Source organism: Ambystoma mexicanum, chromosome 5p, assembly GCF_040938575.1.
Source record: "Ambystoma mexicanum isolate Mex_15411 chromosome 5p, UKY_AmexF1_1, whole genome shotgun sequence".
Taxonomy (NCBI): Eukaryota; Metazoa; Chordata; class Amphibia; order Caudata; family Ambystomatidae; genus Ambystoma; species Ambystoma mexicanum.
Window position 1 is genome coordinate 545,745,708 of NC_090930.1, and position 18,683 is coordinate 545,764,390.

Below are 18,683 nucleotides of genomic sequence, written 5' to 3' on the forward strand. Positions count from 1 at the left end.
CCAGGACACCAGGTAAACAAGGATATTTATTCAACTTACTTCCTTGTGCCAAAAAAAGATTTGACAATGCGCCCAGTATTGGACTTACGGCCTGCAAAAAAGTATGTCCAGCCCCAAACATTTTGCATGACTACTCTCCAAGAGGTAATTCCCCTCCTAAAAAAGGGTGATTGCATGGTAACATTGGCTATGAAAGATGCCTATTTTCATATTTCCATGTTCCCAGCGCACAGAAAATATCTGCGCTTCAAGGTGGACAGTCAGCACTACCAGTTCAAGGTACTGCCCTTCGGGATAGCCTCAGCTCCAACGGTATTCACCATGGTACTGGCGGTGGCGGCGGCACACCTACGCAGGGAGGCAATCCCAGTGTACCCTTATCTGGATGACTGGCTCATCACGGGGGAGACCCCATTAATTTGCAGGACAAACATTCAAAGAACTATCGACCTCCTCTTCGAATTGGGCTTCTCCATAAACGAGAAAAAAATCAAGTCTGGTGCCCAGCACCTCCAAGCAGTTCCTAGGAGCTGTTGTAAATACTCAAGAGGGGTTGGCTTTTCCTTCAGAGGAAAGAATTCGGAATATACTACTGCAAATTCCGTAATATCAAACCGGTCACCAGATAACAGTACGCAAAGCAATGCGTTTGCTGGGCATGATGGCGTCATGTATTTACCTGGTCCCCCACGTGCGCCTGCGCATGCGTCCCATGCAAGAATGGTTGGCGAAGTGTGGTCTCAGGCAAGTGGTCAGTGGGACGATCTTGTGGTCATTTCGCCAACACTTGTACAAAGCCTCCACTGGTGGACAAGAGACAATCTATCCAAGGGGAAACCCTTTCACGATCCCGAGATACAGGCGGTAGTCACGACAGACGCATGTCTGACAGGATGGGGAGCTCACCATCTCCACCACACAGCTCAGGGTCTCTGGTCTCACACTGGCCAAGAATCACATCAACCTGCTAGAGCTTCTGGCAGTTTTCAGAGCACTTCAAGCGTTCGAGCCCCACCTACTGAACCTGTCGGTGCAGATCCGGACGGACAGCACGACAGCCGTGTTCTACCTGAACAAGCAAGGAGGGACTTGTTCGCCAAATCTGTCCAGACTTGCCCAGAAAATTTGGATATGGCCACTCAGATGGAACATCTTTCTGTCATCTCAACATATTCCAGGGGATCTCAATTCTCTAGCGGACGCTTTGAGCAGAGATCCCCTTCCGGAGGAACACAATGGTGTCTACACAGAGAAATCGTAGAAGATCTCTTCTCTCAGTGGGGTTTCCCCACTATAGACCTATTCGCCACAAGCGAAAACAGACAGTGCCCAGGATTCGCATCCAGGTTTCCCCAACCAGACACCCTGGGGAACGCCCTGTGGATGAACTGGTCAGGGATGTTTGCGTACGCTTTTCCACCAACTCATCTCATCAGGAAGGTGGTGAACAAGATGAACAGAGTTGATGACGCTCGTCCTAGTTGCTCCCATGTGGGCGAGACAACCGTGGTTTCCACACCTACGCAGACTTTGGGTGTGCGATTCCCATCAAACTCACGGGCTGGTACAATCTTTTGTCCCAGCACCAAGGTCAGAAAGTGCATCCTCTACCCAACTCCATAAACCTAGCAGCATGGCTCTTGAGGTCATAGAGTTTGGACATCTCAATTTACCACAGAGGTGTATGGACATCCTAAAAGAGTCTAGGAAACCAAACACGAGGCATTGCTATTTCGACAAATGGAAGAGATTTGTTATCTGGTGCCAGAATAAACAAATCAACCCAGTTGATTGCACTCCTTCCACAATCGTGACATACATGCTCCACTTGCTGGACACAGGGTTGGTTTTCAACTCACTAAAGGTACACCTGGCAGGACTGTCAGCGTACACCACCTCACATAGCAAAGTGTCGTGGTGGAAGGTACCCGTGGTTACAGCCTTCATTGATGGAGTAAAGAGACTTCATCCTCCGATATCTAACCCACCACCAGGAAAGGGACCTGAACGTGGTGCCATCTAAACTCATGGGCCCCCCATTCGAGCCCATGCATAAAACAAGTCTCAAACACCTGACCTATAAGACTATCGTCTTAGTAGCCATTACGTGCATAAGAAGGGTCAGTGAAATTCAGGCTCTGTCAGTGCAGGATCCTTTCTTTACTATTCATAAGGATAAGCTGGTTTTACGGACACACCCTAGGTTCTCACCTAAGTTTAATTCTAAATTCCATGTAAAACCAGTCCATCGAGCTTCCGGCTTTCTTCCAAAACCCACAAAGCTCGGCTGAGGTTAAACTACACACCCTAGATGTGCGTAGGGCTGTCCTTTACTACGTAAACAAGACCAGACCGCTTAGGAAAACAGATCAACTGTTTGTCTCCGTAGCCACAGGCAAAGAGGGAGATCGCGTCTCTAAGGGTGCCATCTCCAAGTGGATTGTCAACTGTATCCAGTTGTGCTACTCTCTTTCTGACAAAACTTTGCCTTTTACGCCCAGAGCCCACTCGACAAGAGGCATTGGGGCCACTCTGGCTTTCTTTGCAAATGTTTCCCTTGACACCATTTGCAAAGCAGCTACTTGGAGCTCTATTCACACTTTTACTCAGCACTACTGCATTGACACCCTTTCCAAGACAGATACTCAAGTGGGACAAGCGGTTCTAAGACATTTATTTGCTCATGACCCTTCTCAAATCCCACCTCCTTCTAACACTGCTCGCTAATCTACGCTCAGCATGTGATCTAAGCAGATTCCACAAGCCTCAGAAGGGATACATTACTCACCGTAATCGTATTTCTGATGCTTCTATCTGCTTAGATTCATATGTGACCCACCCTTCCTCACCTCTGAGAGAAGGCGCATGGATGCCTGTAGTCTTATCTTATCTATCTTCTATCTGCTTGGATCATCTGTACTCGCGCTACTCCTCATGCTACCTCATGTCAGGAAGAATACAATCTGAGGGTCCAAATGCGTGAGGGATCATGGGTACAGTGGATGTCACACTAGGGATAGTATTACTGGCACGCTCTGTGTCGACGCCCATTTTCGAGTTTCGAAAAACAAACTGTAATACTCTGCAGCTTCCACTAGATGTCGGCCTATGCACAGCATGTGAATCTAAGCAGATACAAGCATCAGAATATGATTACAGTGAGTTATGTATTATGTATATATATGCGCGAGGGGCGCACTCTGGGTCCCAGCTAGGTGTACCTTTCCACAGTCCAGTTGATGTTCTCCTCCTAGCGCGCTTTTTGCCTCTTGCAATCATCAGGGAGGCAGTCTGCTCAGGTGTTGATGGTTACTACCAGTGATGGCCTCAGGGAATTCTGGTTGCTGTAGTCATTCAAGTAGCCAGGAAACAACTCAACCTCCAATTACAAAGTGTAACACCCCAGTTGGGGGGAGGGGGGAAAACCAACAGTGTGGCTCTCCTGAGTAGGGGTATGTGTCACCCGTGACATATGCATCAACTGGACTGTGGAAAGGTACACCTAGCTGGGACCCAGAGTGCGCCCCACACACCCTTCTCTGTCAAATGTTCTTTGGGAGTCCCGGGCTCCAGAGGCGGCGGCACCGGGGTGACACATGCCCCTACTCAGGAGAGCCACACTGTTGGTTTTCCCCCCTCTCCCCAACTGGGGTTTTACACTTTGTAATTGGAGGGTGAGTTGTTTCCTGGCTACTTGAATGACTACAGCAACCAGAATTCCCTGAGGCCATCACTGGTAGTAACCATCAACACCTGAGCAGACTGCCTCCCTGATGATTGCAAGAGGCAAGAAAGCGCACTAGGAGGAGAACATCAACTGGACTGTGGAAAGGTACACCTAGCTGGGACCCAGAGTGCGCCCCTCACACTCTTTTCTGTTTATTTATATATATATATATATATATATATATATATATACATACATATCTATCTATATCTCAGTGCGCATCCAAAGACTCTTTTATGGAGTATCCCATATGGAGAGTTTATCCGTATTAGACGCAATTGTAGCAACTTCACAGATTTTGACAAAGTAACGGCCCAAAACGTCCAACAACAGTACCCTAAAAAGATCATTGAAAGGGCATATCTGAAGGTCCGAGAAATGAATAGACATAAAATGCTAATAACATCAAAGACGGACCTAGCAAAACAAGAAGAGGAAAACGCCACCAGGCTCATTCTGACATTTGGAAGCCACTCAAGAATTATCAAACGGCTAATAAATAAGTATTGGAAGGTGCTGAAAGCGGATAAAGACAAAGGTAGTATGTTACATAATCATCCTGATATTACCTTTCGAAAAAGCATATCCATAAAAGATTTATTGGTGAAAAGCTACATGGCTGTGGAAAGGAGCGACATAGGCACCAATTGGCTTTCCACAACAGGAGTTGGCTTCTCCAAATGTACCAGGTGTAAAATTTGCAGAAATGCAAGAAATTGCAAAAGCTATGTTCACCCAATATTGAAAAATCTGGTCCATATTAACAGTAAAATGACATGTGAATCAGAGCTGGTGGTGTACGTCTTGATGTATCCATGTCTCAAATGGTACGTTGGAAGTACCAAATGCAAGCTAAAAGTATGTATCCTGCAACATGTTAGAGCCATTATTAACAAAGACTGTTCTTAGCCGATGGCGAAACATTTTCTGAAATTCATATTGCTGATCCAGCCTATCTAACATTTTTTGGCATACATAAGGTAATTCCAGGTCCCAGAGGAGGAGACAATGAGAGAATACTCCGACAAGAAGGGACTACATTTATTTTAGACTTTGAGAGAAAGACCCCAGTGGGACACAATATTGATTACGAGCTTTATACCTTACTAGGGAAATAAGGACTATACTAAATATAGCATAGTAACCCCAGCAAGATCATCAATTTTAATGACTGTATACTGTGATCCTTTGTGTTTGACTATTTGTGGAAAGTTTTCTTTTTATGCTTTCTTTTTATCACTATTTTTATCCTTCACTTTTTTATGGTGACTGGCAATATGATTCTGAATTACATTTTTGGCAAACAAGTGTATACATGTGGTTATTAGTATTTATGAAAATTCATTATCAGCATGCTATCTGAGTAGTGGTACTTTTTATAAGTTTCCCAGATATTTGATAACCCTAAACAGTGCACTCTGACTTTCTAGCGCCTGGACTTTGTTCTTCTTTGGTCTACATATGCACATGGCACCTTAGAACACATTTCTCTTTTATATCCATCGTTTTAATACCATGTTTAATATAGAAACCATAGGAATGTATCATTGCACATTTATAATTGCAGGTAGATCTTGTGTATGTGGTTTTGCACTTTAAACTTATATTTTAGGAATGTATTGTGCAAATCCGACTATAAATGCTGTTTAGAGAATGCAATAAGTCTGCACTATGCACTTTACATCATGACAGTGTTGTCCTTTTAAAATGTGAAATTAACCTTTTCATAGGAATGCATTTTTGCACATTGAAATATCAATGCACACTGAAATATTTTTCAATGCATTAGGTATGCACTATGCACTTTATATTTTATATTTTCACAACACTGTCTCGAAATTGCGAAGTGACTTTTAATCTATATATATCCCGTTGTTGGCCTCCATTGTTGTGATGCTGGCTGGGGTTCTAACCCTTGATTTTAACATTTCTGTAACCGTGAATTAATTTTGTGAAATAAAAGACATTTTTGCACTGCAATACAGATGGTTCGCAACCCGTTCTTTTCAAGGAGTAACCCTGTATGCATACCCGTTGCACTCCCACCCTGTGTAGTGCGGCTCATTTCGGCAAGAGGGTTCTCTTGACGGAATGTAATCTGATATATATCTTATAACGGTGATACATATACTCAATGACTACCTATGGTCTGAAAATACAATCGTCTGACTTTAATGCATTGTACTATTATTGTCTATGGTCAGGGTAGAGATGCTCACAAATTTATGCACTTGGCACTTTAAAATGGATTAATGGCTATGAACTTACCATTTTGAAAAGGATTTTATGAGCATCTCCCCCTTTTTTTCGAATTGTAGAAATGTAATTTTAAATGTCCACAGCACTATAATGGCGATATTATAGCATGCACGATTGGGTTCCGTTTTTAACATCACAGATACAGTAACCTGCTACTGTTCAGTTTGTATATGCTATAATTTAAATATTAATTGTGCTCTCACTGTTTTCTAAGAGTCATGTTCCACTTGTGCAATACAAATCAACAAGGTTTAATTGGGCGTAACATTACGAGATTTGTAACTAGAGTTAGCAGCCCAAGCCAAAATGGCTACCAGCCACTATGCCGATTTTGCAAGTCACCTCTTCCATGTTTCCACTGTGGTGTTTTTTTTTTTTAATAAAAATGAACTTCCTGTGAATGATGAGTGACTGAACAAGCCACTAGGTTGTGGTGAAACGCGTCAGGCTGCCGTCTGGCAAGAGAGTCTCACTGTGTTAATTTGATTGATTTTTTTAAACTGCTACAAACGAAAAATAAAGGTTGTCTTACAATATACAACCAGTGTTGCAGTGTTTGTTACTGACTGCCCGTGATCACTATTTGGAACATTTTTGAGGTAAATGTGATTTTAAGAGAGAAACTGATTTTTCTCCTTTGCAAGAGAGTAAAATGTATGACGCATCCAGCCGACGTGTGCAAAAACAATATGGAAATCATTACTATGCGGCAGCTTTCTGCATTGTGACAGAATACACCTTGCATTATTTCTCTAAGGTCTGGCCATTTGATCTCTTCTGTATATTTAAATGTTGAAATAAAAAACCTAGCCAGGTAAAGCAAACATGAATTGTATTGTGTGTTTTTGAGTTTCGATAGCAGAATTGTCTTTTGATGTTTAATGAAAGTCATCATTTACTGGAGTTACTACCTAATGGTATGCCAATGTTATGATACAACAGTGCAGAGAGGCACGGACTCCATGCAAATTCTATATCTTATCTAATGGTTATTTATGTAGCGCTTTTGGCAAAGCATTGTAATATCCGTTTATCACAATTATCACCAAACCAAAGTCGGTACTCCTCCATCGACCTCAAAAGGATGAAAGGCTGAGTTGGCCTTGCCAGGATTCTAACCTGCAACCTACAGATCATACACAGATTGCAGCGAGGAGTACTCAACCGGCTGAGCTATCTTATTGGCTTACATCCTTTAGAGGTTGGTTAACTGAGTAACAACTGAGGTATGATAAATCACAATACCTAGATGTTGGACGAACCATTTATGAAGCGCTATATAAAGTTAAATACCTATCTGGATTATCACAAGGCCAGGTTTAGCTGAGTTTCTATTTCAATTACCATTGTATCTTTCCTTTTTGTTTTTGAACAGCGCTTGCACTTCCTGGATAGTCAGGCTTTGGATGTTTAAATTTAGTCTTGAAGATTTGAGAGGCTAGAACACCTGTGATTGGTGTACTGACAATCACTCACCCTGCTTATGAACCCCATTGACTGCAAGGTTGAATGGATGTAAACTATACCGTGCATAGTCATCATTTTACACACTGTTTTTATAATTAGTAAATTAAATTATAAGTGTAAAAATGATCTGCCTCTGCATGATTATGCACATAGCACCGGAACTCCGAAAAATACAATGGTGCAATACTGGTTTGCTTTCACCGTTAAAAAAAGCATAGTTTGCTACAAAATATTATTTCTCAATTGCAACTTTGGTTTTCCATCTTATTAATTATACAATCCTAAAAATCTTAAGAAAATATGCACAGTGCTTCTGAAGCTAAATGGAAAGAAACCATTTCTTTTATCACAGTGTGCAGTTTCTTTTTTTGAAAGGCTTCATAGAAATACATTCTGTTTCAGAGGCTTTTATCAATGGCTTCCAATTGCATCCATGTAGTTAAAAATCATAAGAAGCCTTCTGGTTTCGGTCAAGTAACCTGACCTTTGCACTCTCCTCTGCTCTAAACCTGTGCATAAATGTACACTGGAAAATAATAAAGCTGTTGTATTTCCAAGATTTTCATGCGTTTAAAAAAAAAAAAACAAAAAGCCTCGTACGCACCTTATCTGGAGGCCTGATGGTACTTGCCCAATATTAATCTTGGCCTACTTGTATTTAAATAAACCCTTTATTTGTACAGTACATCGTGCGTCAGTGTTTCTTTGGACCAAATGTATGCCACAATTTCTTTGTACTAAACTACAGCCCTCTCTCCCTCCTAAGATAAGCCTGGATGCTCGGTCTACGCTACTCAATACTCTGGTGGTACAGCCTTATACTAAGAGTGGAGTCTTGTACTGTCTCGGGTGTATGATTTTACTAAGCCTTTAGTTGGACCTCCAAAAAACTGCCCTAAAAAGACCGAAGTCACATTCAAATTTATCTTTGCCTTGGGTCGTCAAACCATTTCAAATAGCTTAGTGCACCATTTCATAAATTAAATCTGCACACTGTGGTTTCTGGGTTCCTTTTTTTTCTGCGGCTTTCAATCTGGATAAAAGGAATTCTTGTGTGATTCTCCTAGAATCTGTTGTGTTTATTATATTTATTATAATGCTCTTCGAGGCCAAAATTCCTTAATGAGCTCCTAGCATAATTAAACCAAACTGAGCTATATGGACGTCCGAATTCATGTCTTCAATTAGCAACTAAGTCAAAGTAAGACGCAGATTCGTTTACATTCCCACCTAATAAATTAAAAGGTACTAGCCTATATAGTCAGGTGAAGTTTGCACCATTAAAATCTGCACGGCTGGCCGCCAGCCTTAACTGAGAACTGTCTAGAAATGCGTAGTTCTGGTGTGGGGGATTGGAACGATAGGTTGGTTGCTGGATTTATTTTGTTTTCTTTGCTTTCCAGAGGCCGCCAATGGCAATGTGCCGCAGGGTCAGCGTCCTCCTCCGCGTATTAAAAATGTGGAAATCAACAATCAGATTGTGAAGCTTAAGTACTGTTACACGTGCAAGATTTTCCGTCCTCCCCGTGCCTCGCACTGCAGTATTTGCGACAACTGTGTTGGTGAGGAATTCATTCTTCCTGTGTATGTTTGCATCTCTTTTGCACCATTTTCCGTTCTATCATCTTTTGTGTAAACTGATTAGATAATGTTTGTTTGGAATCAGCAGCAAACTTTTCAATATTCCCATTGCTTGGTTTAAAGACTTTCAAAGCCTACATGTTCCATGTGCATGCAGCCTTTCTGCCTTTCATGTAGGTTTACAGCCCTGCTGTGACTTTTAGTGCCGACTTTCACTTTGTTTAATACAAGCAACCTGCATTGCAGCTTGGTTACAATCACTGTCACTAAAGACAGAATTTCTATTTTGGGGATTTTAAGGCCACTTTTTAGGGCTTCTAAATGTTTCGCCATTTCACTTTATTTGTATGTGCCACTGACTTATTTTTGATGACCAGAGGAACTTCAGAAATCCCCTCGACATTGCAATCCGTTTTATGTTCTGTTATTGTGTTTGTATAGAGCCTCCAGCCATAGGTTATGGCATTGAAGCACTTTTGCCCGTCAGAGGCAAAGGAGGAGTATGATGGGAGCAAAGTCGGGTAGATAGGTTGAGGGATAGAGGAGTCCCATGATAAATTCAGGTCAATTGTGCATCTGAACTGCGTTCTTTGTGGCTCAGAGCCAAAAGAGATTGCTGTTCTCTGCGCCAGAGGGGATTTCTGGAACGTATTTCTGGGTAGTTTCGGGAGGATGACCCAGGAACAACGTGCTCGCCTTGGAAACAAGACGACACAGAGCAACACTGGTTCGATCCCCGGGTCCGTGCTTGGAAACCTCTGGGTATTAAGCGCGTTATGACTATCATATCATAAATACTTACACTCTTTCTTGATTAAACAATTATTAATTTAACAGTCAGTTATATAAGCCTTCTTCAGAACGGAGCAAAACATGTAACAATTATACACTTCAAAACGCACTCTCTAAATCAGATGATACCCATTGGGGATGGTACACAGACACTTCCTACACCCTCAGGTGACTTAAATAGCTAGGACACTGTGGACATTGATTTATCACTGCTTCATTTATAGCAATACAAAGTTTGGTGCAAAGGTTAGATATGGGAATAAAACAAAGGTTAACAAATAATTCATAAACAGGTAAGTCATTTTTAAACCTTCCAATGTAATTGGTTCAGAGTGTGGCAAGTGATATGTATGTGATGGAATGGAGGATGAAACATCTGGATCGAGCAATATGCAGACTGATTTCAATCGTATGATGTGAATGTTCATGAACGGTAATGTGGTTGCTGAACTCTATGCTTTTGTACTGGATTATTTGTCATCTCTGACTATTAATGCTTGTTTGGTGTACATAGCAACATCATAGGATTACAGCTTGAGCCGCTTAGAATGGATGGGTAAATGTTGACCTCTTTAATAAGGCTACTCTAGGATGGTTTTGATAGTAACGAGGGATGACTGCAGTGGAATGGAGCCATGTCAGGCTTTATCTCCACTGGCCGGTTAATCCCTAATATGCTGATGGTTCGCCTTAGTTGAATTCTGAGTGTGATGATACCGAACTAAACACATATCACCTCCTGCTTAGGGTTATGCTGCAATGTCAGTCATCTGCGATTGTGTCCCAAAAACTCATCAAGCTAATGAATTATGTTTGGGTGATTCTTCAAGTTGTTTGAGTGTGGAGAGTAGTCTAGTTACTAAGCCTCTGAGCTGTGCAATTATTTTGTGTGATGATTAATAATGTCCAATGTTAGTTTTGCACTGCTATGAGGATGATGAGAGTGGCTGGGGAGGTTTGAACATGAGACGGATCGTGGAGGTTGTTGGGTACAATGTCTGAATCAGATGGGAGTTTTCAAAACTGTATATATGTATAAAGAGTTCTTGCAACTATAGGAGAGGTGTCCAGGGCACTGGACTGGTTGGAATGTTTTGTTTACACTAGCCAGCTTTTGTTGGTGTCTTGCTTCTATTTCAGAGGGGGAGGGTGGGGTTCACATTTGTACATTCATCAGGTTTAGTGCTGTTGGATGAATTGCAGTTATATGCGCTGAATGACATAAGTTGTGGGGTGAAGATGGGGGGGTGAAGATGGGGGATGGCTTACGAGTGGCAATGTGGAACGTTAATGGTTTGAATAATGCTAAAAAGAGGATGAAGATTATGGCCTACTTGAACGTATGAAAAGTGATATATGTCTAATTCAAGACACATCTTCTAAAAGCGGCGGTTGAGACTTTGAAGAAAGGTTGGATAGGGAAAGTATATGGCTCCTCGTTTACTTCAAGATCAAGAGGGGTTGCGATTCTGATCAGAAATAATGCTCCTATAAAAGTAGTAAGACATTTTGGCCAAGGAAGGGTGAATAATTGCTTTATTAGTCCACATTCAAGGATGTGATGTAACCATATGCAATATATACGCACCGTCAGTGGAAAGTGGCACAGAATATACAAGATTTGGGATCCCGCAACTTTATCCTAGTTGGAGACTTCAATGTTGTATTAGAAAAGGATTTGGACAGGAGTATGCTGATGCAACTTAAGCAAAATGATCGGCATTACTTGGCTTTGAAGGATGTACTCAATTAGCACACTTTGAAGGACTGCTGGAGGTTGGAGCACCCTTCTACTAGAGAATATAGTTTTTATTCAAGGGCACATACAGTATATTCAAGACTAGATATGTTATTAACGCCAGGAAAATGACAGAGAATTACAAGACAAGTGAAATTGCCAACATCCTCTTAACTGATCATGCTCATGTGGTGATGTCCTTAAAATTAGACTTTCTCCAGTATGGGGTCTGGCATGGAATCACATGCTCATCAATACTCTCCGTCGTCAGGCTGGGAATCCTCGGTAAAGAAAAAATCAGTTTCAGTTTCGTTTCTGAACTGTCTTTCTCCTAATAACCAATCACTGGTCTCTGGGTCATACTGCCCCAGCCAATGACTGCCCTCTACCTAAGCCCCTCCTCTGGCAGCCATCTTCAGATTTTTACCGCACGTTCAAGTGTTGGGAGTCCTCGTGCTATAGCTCTTGAGCTTTTACTGCGTTTTGCGATTTTTCAAAGAGTTTAATCTCATTTTTTCGGTCAATCGAGCCTCAAGCGCCACTGTTTCTACTTCCAATCAACGGGGACCCATTTCGGAATTTTCTACCCCCCTCAAGGGCGAAGTTGTCGTCGAAGTTCTGCTTCTTGGCGGATTCCAGAAGACCTTTGCTGCCTACCCCGCGTGGACATGGCCCAGGACAAAGGGAGCAGGACGCCCGGATCCAAACTATTCAGGAGCTGCCCTGGATGCGGATTGCAGAATGTCTTCAAGGAGGACGAGCATTCTAGATGCCTCTACTGCCTTCATGAAGACAAAGCACGTGTAGAAGGACTGTGCGTTTTGCAAGAACATGTCGGAGCGGACCATGAAGGATCGTCGTACCTGCCTCACCAACTGGCTGGAGGGGAAGAGCCCAGCAGCAGGTGAGAAGAGGTCTGAGCGGTCTTCTAAGACCTTTGGCGACGGGGGCCCAACAAAAGGCAAAGAACCGCGAGTCGCGGGCACCACGAGCACCGAACGGTCGGGCTCCTCAGCTGCCAGGCAGGGCGCACTTTCACCGACACCATCAACCACGAGCCAACGTTCTGGCTCGGGGGGTGGGGGAGCAAGGAAGTCGGAGAACCCGGGTAAGCTTCGGGAGAAGTCCCAATCGATCCCAACGGAGACAGCCGAAGGGGAGCGAGGCGGCAACCCTCCCCCCAAGGTGAAGGCCTCAAGCGCGTCCAAAGTCGTGAAGGCCTTGATTCACCTGGCTAAGGCCTCTATAGAGGGAGTTGTGGCGGCCCTGGCGAAGCCTGTGGAGGTGACCTCAGGGCCCAGAGTTTCCCTGCCACCGTGGAGGGAATCCTCTTTTCAACCCATCGATAAGACCCCTGTGAGAACCGTGGTGGGAGAAGGGGGGGCGATGGCCATTATGGACACTGATACAGCCTCTGAAGAAGAGCTGGCTGAATTCATGAAGATCTTGGAAAAGAGGTTCGAGGAAGTCCGGTCCCACAGGAGGGAGCCCGATGAGGCGGACGAAGAAAGAGACGGTGGTGCCGACGAGGTTCCCGTGGAGGCAGAGGATTCCACTCCCCAACTGTTGCGCCCGGTACCTGGGCCACAGGATAGCAATCTTGATGGCGATCTAGGCCTTGTGTACAGAGATGAGGACAAGGTTGCCCTTACCCCCAGCGGATGACCCAGCGGAGCCTGGACCGTCAGGAAGCCCTCCAAGCAAGCGGAGGAGAACTCGTCCCCTCCACCCTTCCAGCCGGCGTGTCCCTCACAGCCCTCATCTCCCTACCCGGATCCGAGGGATGACACGGGAACAGACGTCCACGACGGGGACGGATGACAGTGGTGAAGACGGGATGGGCCTCCCATCACCACACCCTCGGGCTTCTCGGCCCGATAAAATTGGCTCATTCCATGCCATGATTGCAGGGCATACGAGCTCTTCCATCTCTGCCCGGTAGAACAGAAGAAGAAAGGTTTACTCTATCAACGGCGTAAGGCCAAGAGGAAGACGGTCCTCTGGTTACCCTTACTTGACGACATCTGGACGAGGGGCTGGAGCTCCTGAAGAACCCGTCCACGACCACTGCCAAGAGAGACCGGTACGAGAAGAAGTACCGGGTCCCGGGTTCCGCCCCCTTGTGCCTTAGGGCGCAGCCGGCCCCGGATTTGGTCGTCTCGACAGCGGCCAAGAAGAAGGCGACGGGGGCGACGGCTTAAACTTCGACCAACCTGCCGGACGTCGAAGGGAAGAAATTGGACGCCATGGAATGACGGGTCAACTCGTCATCGGCGGCAACGACGATTAAAGAGGCCAACGCCCTTGCGATTGTGGCCCGCTACGACAGGGAGCTGTGGTTTAAGATCGCTCCTCTGCTGGACTTCCTCCCGGACGACAAGAGGGCTGAGGCCCTGGAGATCCTGCAGGAAGGCGAGGTGGCGTCGGACCACGCCATAACGGTGGCCACGGACATTGCTGACACTGGCTTCCGCCAGATGGGCAACGGTGTTTGCCTTTGCCGGCGTGGTTGGCTCAAGGCAACCGATTTCCGCCAGGACGTGCAAATCAGGATTTTGGACATGCCTTTCGACAGAAACAACTTGTTTGGCAAGACAGTGGACGAGTCACTGCAGGCCATCAAGGCCAAAACAGACGGTGCGGGCCTTGGGAGTTTTGCAGCAACGACGGCCGCCCTTTCAGAACTCCGGAGACAAGCAAGGTGCCTCCAAAGGATTCGGCGGCGGCTCCTCAACGTACTGCCAGACTGCCCACTCGTCACAGGAGGCCTACAGAGGACGCATCAAGTCAAGAGGGTCTCGTCGTCAAGGAGGCCAAGGCGGCAAGTCGTCGGGCCCCCACCTGAGCACCCTAGTGGGAGGCCGGCTGGCGAAGTTTGTCAGCATGTGGAAGTCCTGCACCGACTGTTGGGTGCTGGATGCCCTGACCCGCGGGCACACTCTCGAGTTTCAAAAGAAGTGCCCCCGCATTCCTCCCGTGGCCAGGAAGGAAAACCATGTGCCTCAACTGCTGCTGGGAGCAAGGGCGATGCTGAAGAAAGGCGACCGGTCCTGGACCCTCGTCATTTAAACAAGTACATCAAGTCTCAGAAATTCCGGATTGGTTACCCTCCAGCATGTGCTGGGGCAGCTGGAGGAAGGCGACTTCCTATCGTCTCTGGACTTGGAGTATGCCTACTTCCACATCCCCATTGTAAAGGGACATCGAAAGTTCCTCAGATTCGTAGTCCAAGGACGGCACTATCAGTTCAAGGCCCTCCCCTTCGGATTGAAGTCGGCGCCCAGGGAATTCACCAAGTGCCTAGCACCAGTGGCGGCGCGGCTGTGCAGCTGCGCCTGCAGGGAATCCACGTCTACCCCTACCTGGACGATTGGCTCATCCGAGCAAAGGACAAGAGAACTCGCCGTCGAGCACACAATGAAGACTGTCCAGCTGCCCACGGATCTGGGATTTTCCATCAACTTCGTGAAATCCCACTTGGTTCTGTCGCAAGTCGCACTGTTCCTGGGAGCCAGGCTCGACACAGTGACACGGTTGGCCTCCCCGTCGGAGGAAAGGACGAAGGCCATCCTGGGTGAGGTGCAACGACTGTCGACCATGGACGAGGCCAGGGTAAGGTCCATCAAGTCCCTTCTCGACATCTACCTCGTGCGCCTGTGCAGGCTGCGGATGCGTCCACTACAAGAGTTCCTCGACACCCATTGGATGCAAGCGGCGGGCAGCTTCGAAGACAGGATCTCGCTCAACGAGACCTTCCGCCAACCGATGCGGGCGGGTGCCCCACCACCGGATCTCGCGGCGGGTATGGACTTCCAGACCCCGGCACATCAGGAGACGGTGACGACGGATACCTCCCTGGAGGGATGGGGAGCGCACACCGGAGATCTCCACGCAAGAGGCCTTTGGCTCCCGGAGGAGAGGGCACTTCACATCAACGTCCTGGCGCTCCGAGCCATGTTCTGGGCCCTCGGGTCATTCCTTCTGACCCTCAAGGGCAAGGTGGTGAGAATCTTCACCGGCAACACCACCACGATGTTCTACATTCGGAAGTAGGGAGGTACCAGATCCCCAGCCCTATCCAAGGAGGCCCAGGATCTGCGGCACTGGGCTGTCGGCCAAGGAATGTTTCTGGTACCCTTCCACCTGGCAGGAATAAAGAACACTATCGCCCACTCACTCAGCAGGGAGCTGCGCTCTTGCCACGAGTGGGAGCTTCGGCAGGATCAAGTGGATCTCCTATTCCGACAATGGGGCAGTCCCCCAGCTCGACCTATTCGTGACGGCAGCGAACACCAAGTCCCGGAGGTTCACCAGCAAGTTTCCCCAGCCGGTGAGCATGGGCGATGCATTCTCCTTCCCCTGTGACGGCCTGTTCCTATACACGTTCCCACTGTTGCTGCTGCGACTCATCAGTCAACTCAGATGGTCTCGTGCCACACGTGGGCCCTGCGACAGGATCAAGTGGATCTGCTATTCCAACGATGGGGCAATCCCCAGATCGACTTATTTGCGACGAACACCAAGCGCCGGAGGTTCGCCAGCAGGTTTCCCCAGCCGGGAAGCATGGGCGATGCCATCTCATTCCCCCGGGACTGCCTGTTCCACTATGCGTTCCCGCCGTTGTTGCTGCGACTCATCAACCAACTCAGACGGTCCCGGTGCAGGATGATCCTCGTCGCAAAGGCGTGACCGAGACAGATCTGATTCCCGGACCTTCTGGACATGTCAGCGTCCCCCCCCCCCACAGTCAAACTGTCGACAGACGCTGATCTCCTCTCCAGAGAAGGAGGCGCCATCCTCCACCACGACCCGGGGTTGCTGAACTTGCAGGCCTGGCTCCTGCAGCGCTAGAGTTTGGAGGGTACGATATCCTGCCGGACTGCAAGGAGGTGCTTGCAAAGGCCAGGGCGTCCTCAACTCTCAAGTGCTGTGGACAGAAATGGAAGAGGTTTTCTGTCTGGTGCTGGGCACAGAAGTTTAACCCTCTGCGGATTACGGCCCCTCAAGTGCTGCCGTACTTGCTATTGCTGGCCAAGGTGGGGCTGGCCCATGCCTCCATCAAGATCCATCTGGCGGCTCTCTCCCACTACACCAGAACTCCGGGGCGCTCATCCCTGTGGTCCCATCGCCTGGTGAAGGAGTTCATGAAGGGACTGTTCTGATCGTTCCCGGCGTGGGAGCTCAACGTGGTGCTGACCAGGCTCATGGGGCGGCATTCGAGCCTCTGCATTCGGCACTGTTTAAGTTCCTGTCGTGGAAAACGGCGTTTCTTGTGGCCATCACCTCCGCACGACGAGAGGGAGAGATCCAGACCCTCTCCTGCCAGCCCCCATACCTGACTTTCCACGAGACTACGGTGGTGCTGAGGACACACCCATCTCAACGAGCCCTTGGTGTTAGCTGTTTTCTCCTGTCGCCTTCGTCGCGGGCCGAGAGGACTTTGCACTCCCTGGATGTAGCTAGAGCACTGAAGTTCTACGTGGACCGCACAAAGAGTTTTCGGAAGACATCACAGCTGTTTGTGAACTTTGGACCTGTGAACCAAGGGAAAGCCCTCTCGAAGGCTTCCATTTCCAGATGGCTCTCCGGCTGCATCATGCACTGTCACCGGTTGGCAAACTAACCATTGCCCGGCCGTCCGCGAGCCCATTCGACCAGAGCGATCGCTGCTACCACAGCGTTCCTGTCTGGTGTATCCCTGCTGGACATCTGCAGGGCTGCTACGTGGAGGTCGACGCACACCTTCACGAGATTCTACTGCGTCGACTGCGATTCCTGCGAGGAGTCCAGAGTTGGCCAGGCAGTGCTGCGCAACCTGTTCGCCTGAAGATGGGCCTGGTGAGGAGGTAAAAGATGTTTAATGTTGAGTTGATGAAATGCTTAATGTTGAGCCTTGCCACCTCCCGTGGTTGTGCATGTGTACTGCTATGTATTCTTGTATTCATGAGCATGTGAATCCATGCCAGACCCCATGCTGGAGAAGGAACAAGTTACTTACTTGTAACTGTTGTTCTCCAGCATGGTTCTGGCATGGATTCACATGTGAACCCTCCCTCCTACCCCTCTGCGGCTCTTCACTTGGTCCTACTGCCACTTTACGTGCTACCAAATCCGAAGATGGCTGCCAGGGGAGGGCTTAGGTAGAGGGCAGTCATTGGCTGGGGCAGTATGACCGAGAGACCAGTGATTGGTTATTAGGAGAAAGACAGTTCAGAAACGAAACTGACACTGATTTATTTTTTTCTTTAACGAGGATTCCGAGCCTGACGACAGGGAATATTAATGAGCATGTGATTCCATGCCAGGCCCATGCTGGAGAACAGTTACAGGTAAGTAACTTGTTCCTCGCCTTACACAAGCAATATACGTGGAGAATGAACACTTCAATCCTACAAAGTGAAGATGTGTTGGAGAAGCTAGTTGCTGAAATTGAGTTTTTGTGTCAGAAAACCACCGGGGAGAATTAAGACCCGAGATTGTGTCGGAGGCTTTCCAGTGTACCATGCAGGGATATCTCATAGGTGTGACATGCGGACAAAAGAGAAAATGTGATAAGAGACAACTATCCCTTGAGTTGAAGATTAGTGATTTATCACAAAGAAACATGCCAAATCCTGCATGTGCAGATAAGATTCCTGAGCGATTGAGACTGAAGAGCGAACTGAAAACATTGATTGATGAGCGAGCGGACCGGAAGTATTGTCATCGGAAGTGTGCACATTTCGAAAAGGGGGAGAAATGCGATCGCTGGCTGGCATACAAAAGGGAGTTGGAACGTTCTATTACGTCGATTCAAGAGAAAGATGGACAGATCACCTTTCAACCAAAAGAAATTAATGAGGTCTTTTTGAGATTTGTACATGCAGCTCTACCAGAATGAAGTGAATATCACTGGCAGGGGAGACTATTTCCTCAAAAGGACAAAGATTCCAAAAATTGCTGTGTGTGACTCGCAACAACTTGAAGACATAACGATTGATGAAATCAAACGGGCGATTGGAAGGGAAGTCTATACTGTGAAGTCCCCGGGCCCGAGCGTGTTACTGGTGGAATTTTATAAATAGTTGAACTCTGCTCTGGACCTATTGAAAGACATGTTTACGGCCTCAATGGCGAGTG

General features: G+C 46.9%; 1 protein-coding gene across 2 annotated transcripts in view; it reads left to right on the plus strand.

Moving 5' to 3' along the window:
- ZDHHC9 (zinc finger DHHC-type palmitoyltransferase 9) overlaps nucleotides 1-18,683 on the plus strand; it is a 377,235-nt gene that overhangs the window by 235,024 nt on the left and 123,528 nt on the right. For both annotated transcript variants that reach the window (XM_069612973.1, XM_069612972.1), the window contains exon 4: nucleotides 8,857-9,015. In XM_069612973.1, coding sequence (XP_069469074.1) covers nucleotides 8,857-9,015 — 159 coding nt within the window. The remainder of the gene's footprint in view (nucleotides 1-8,856; nucleotides 9,016-18,683) is intronic.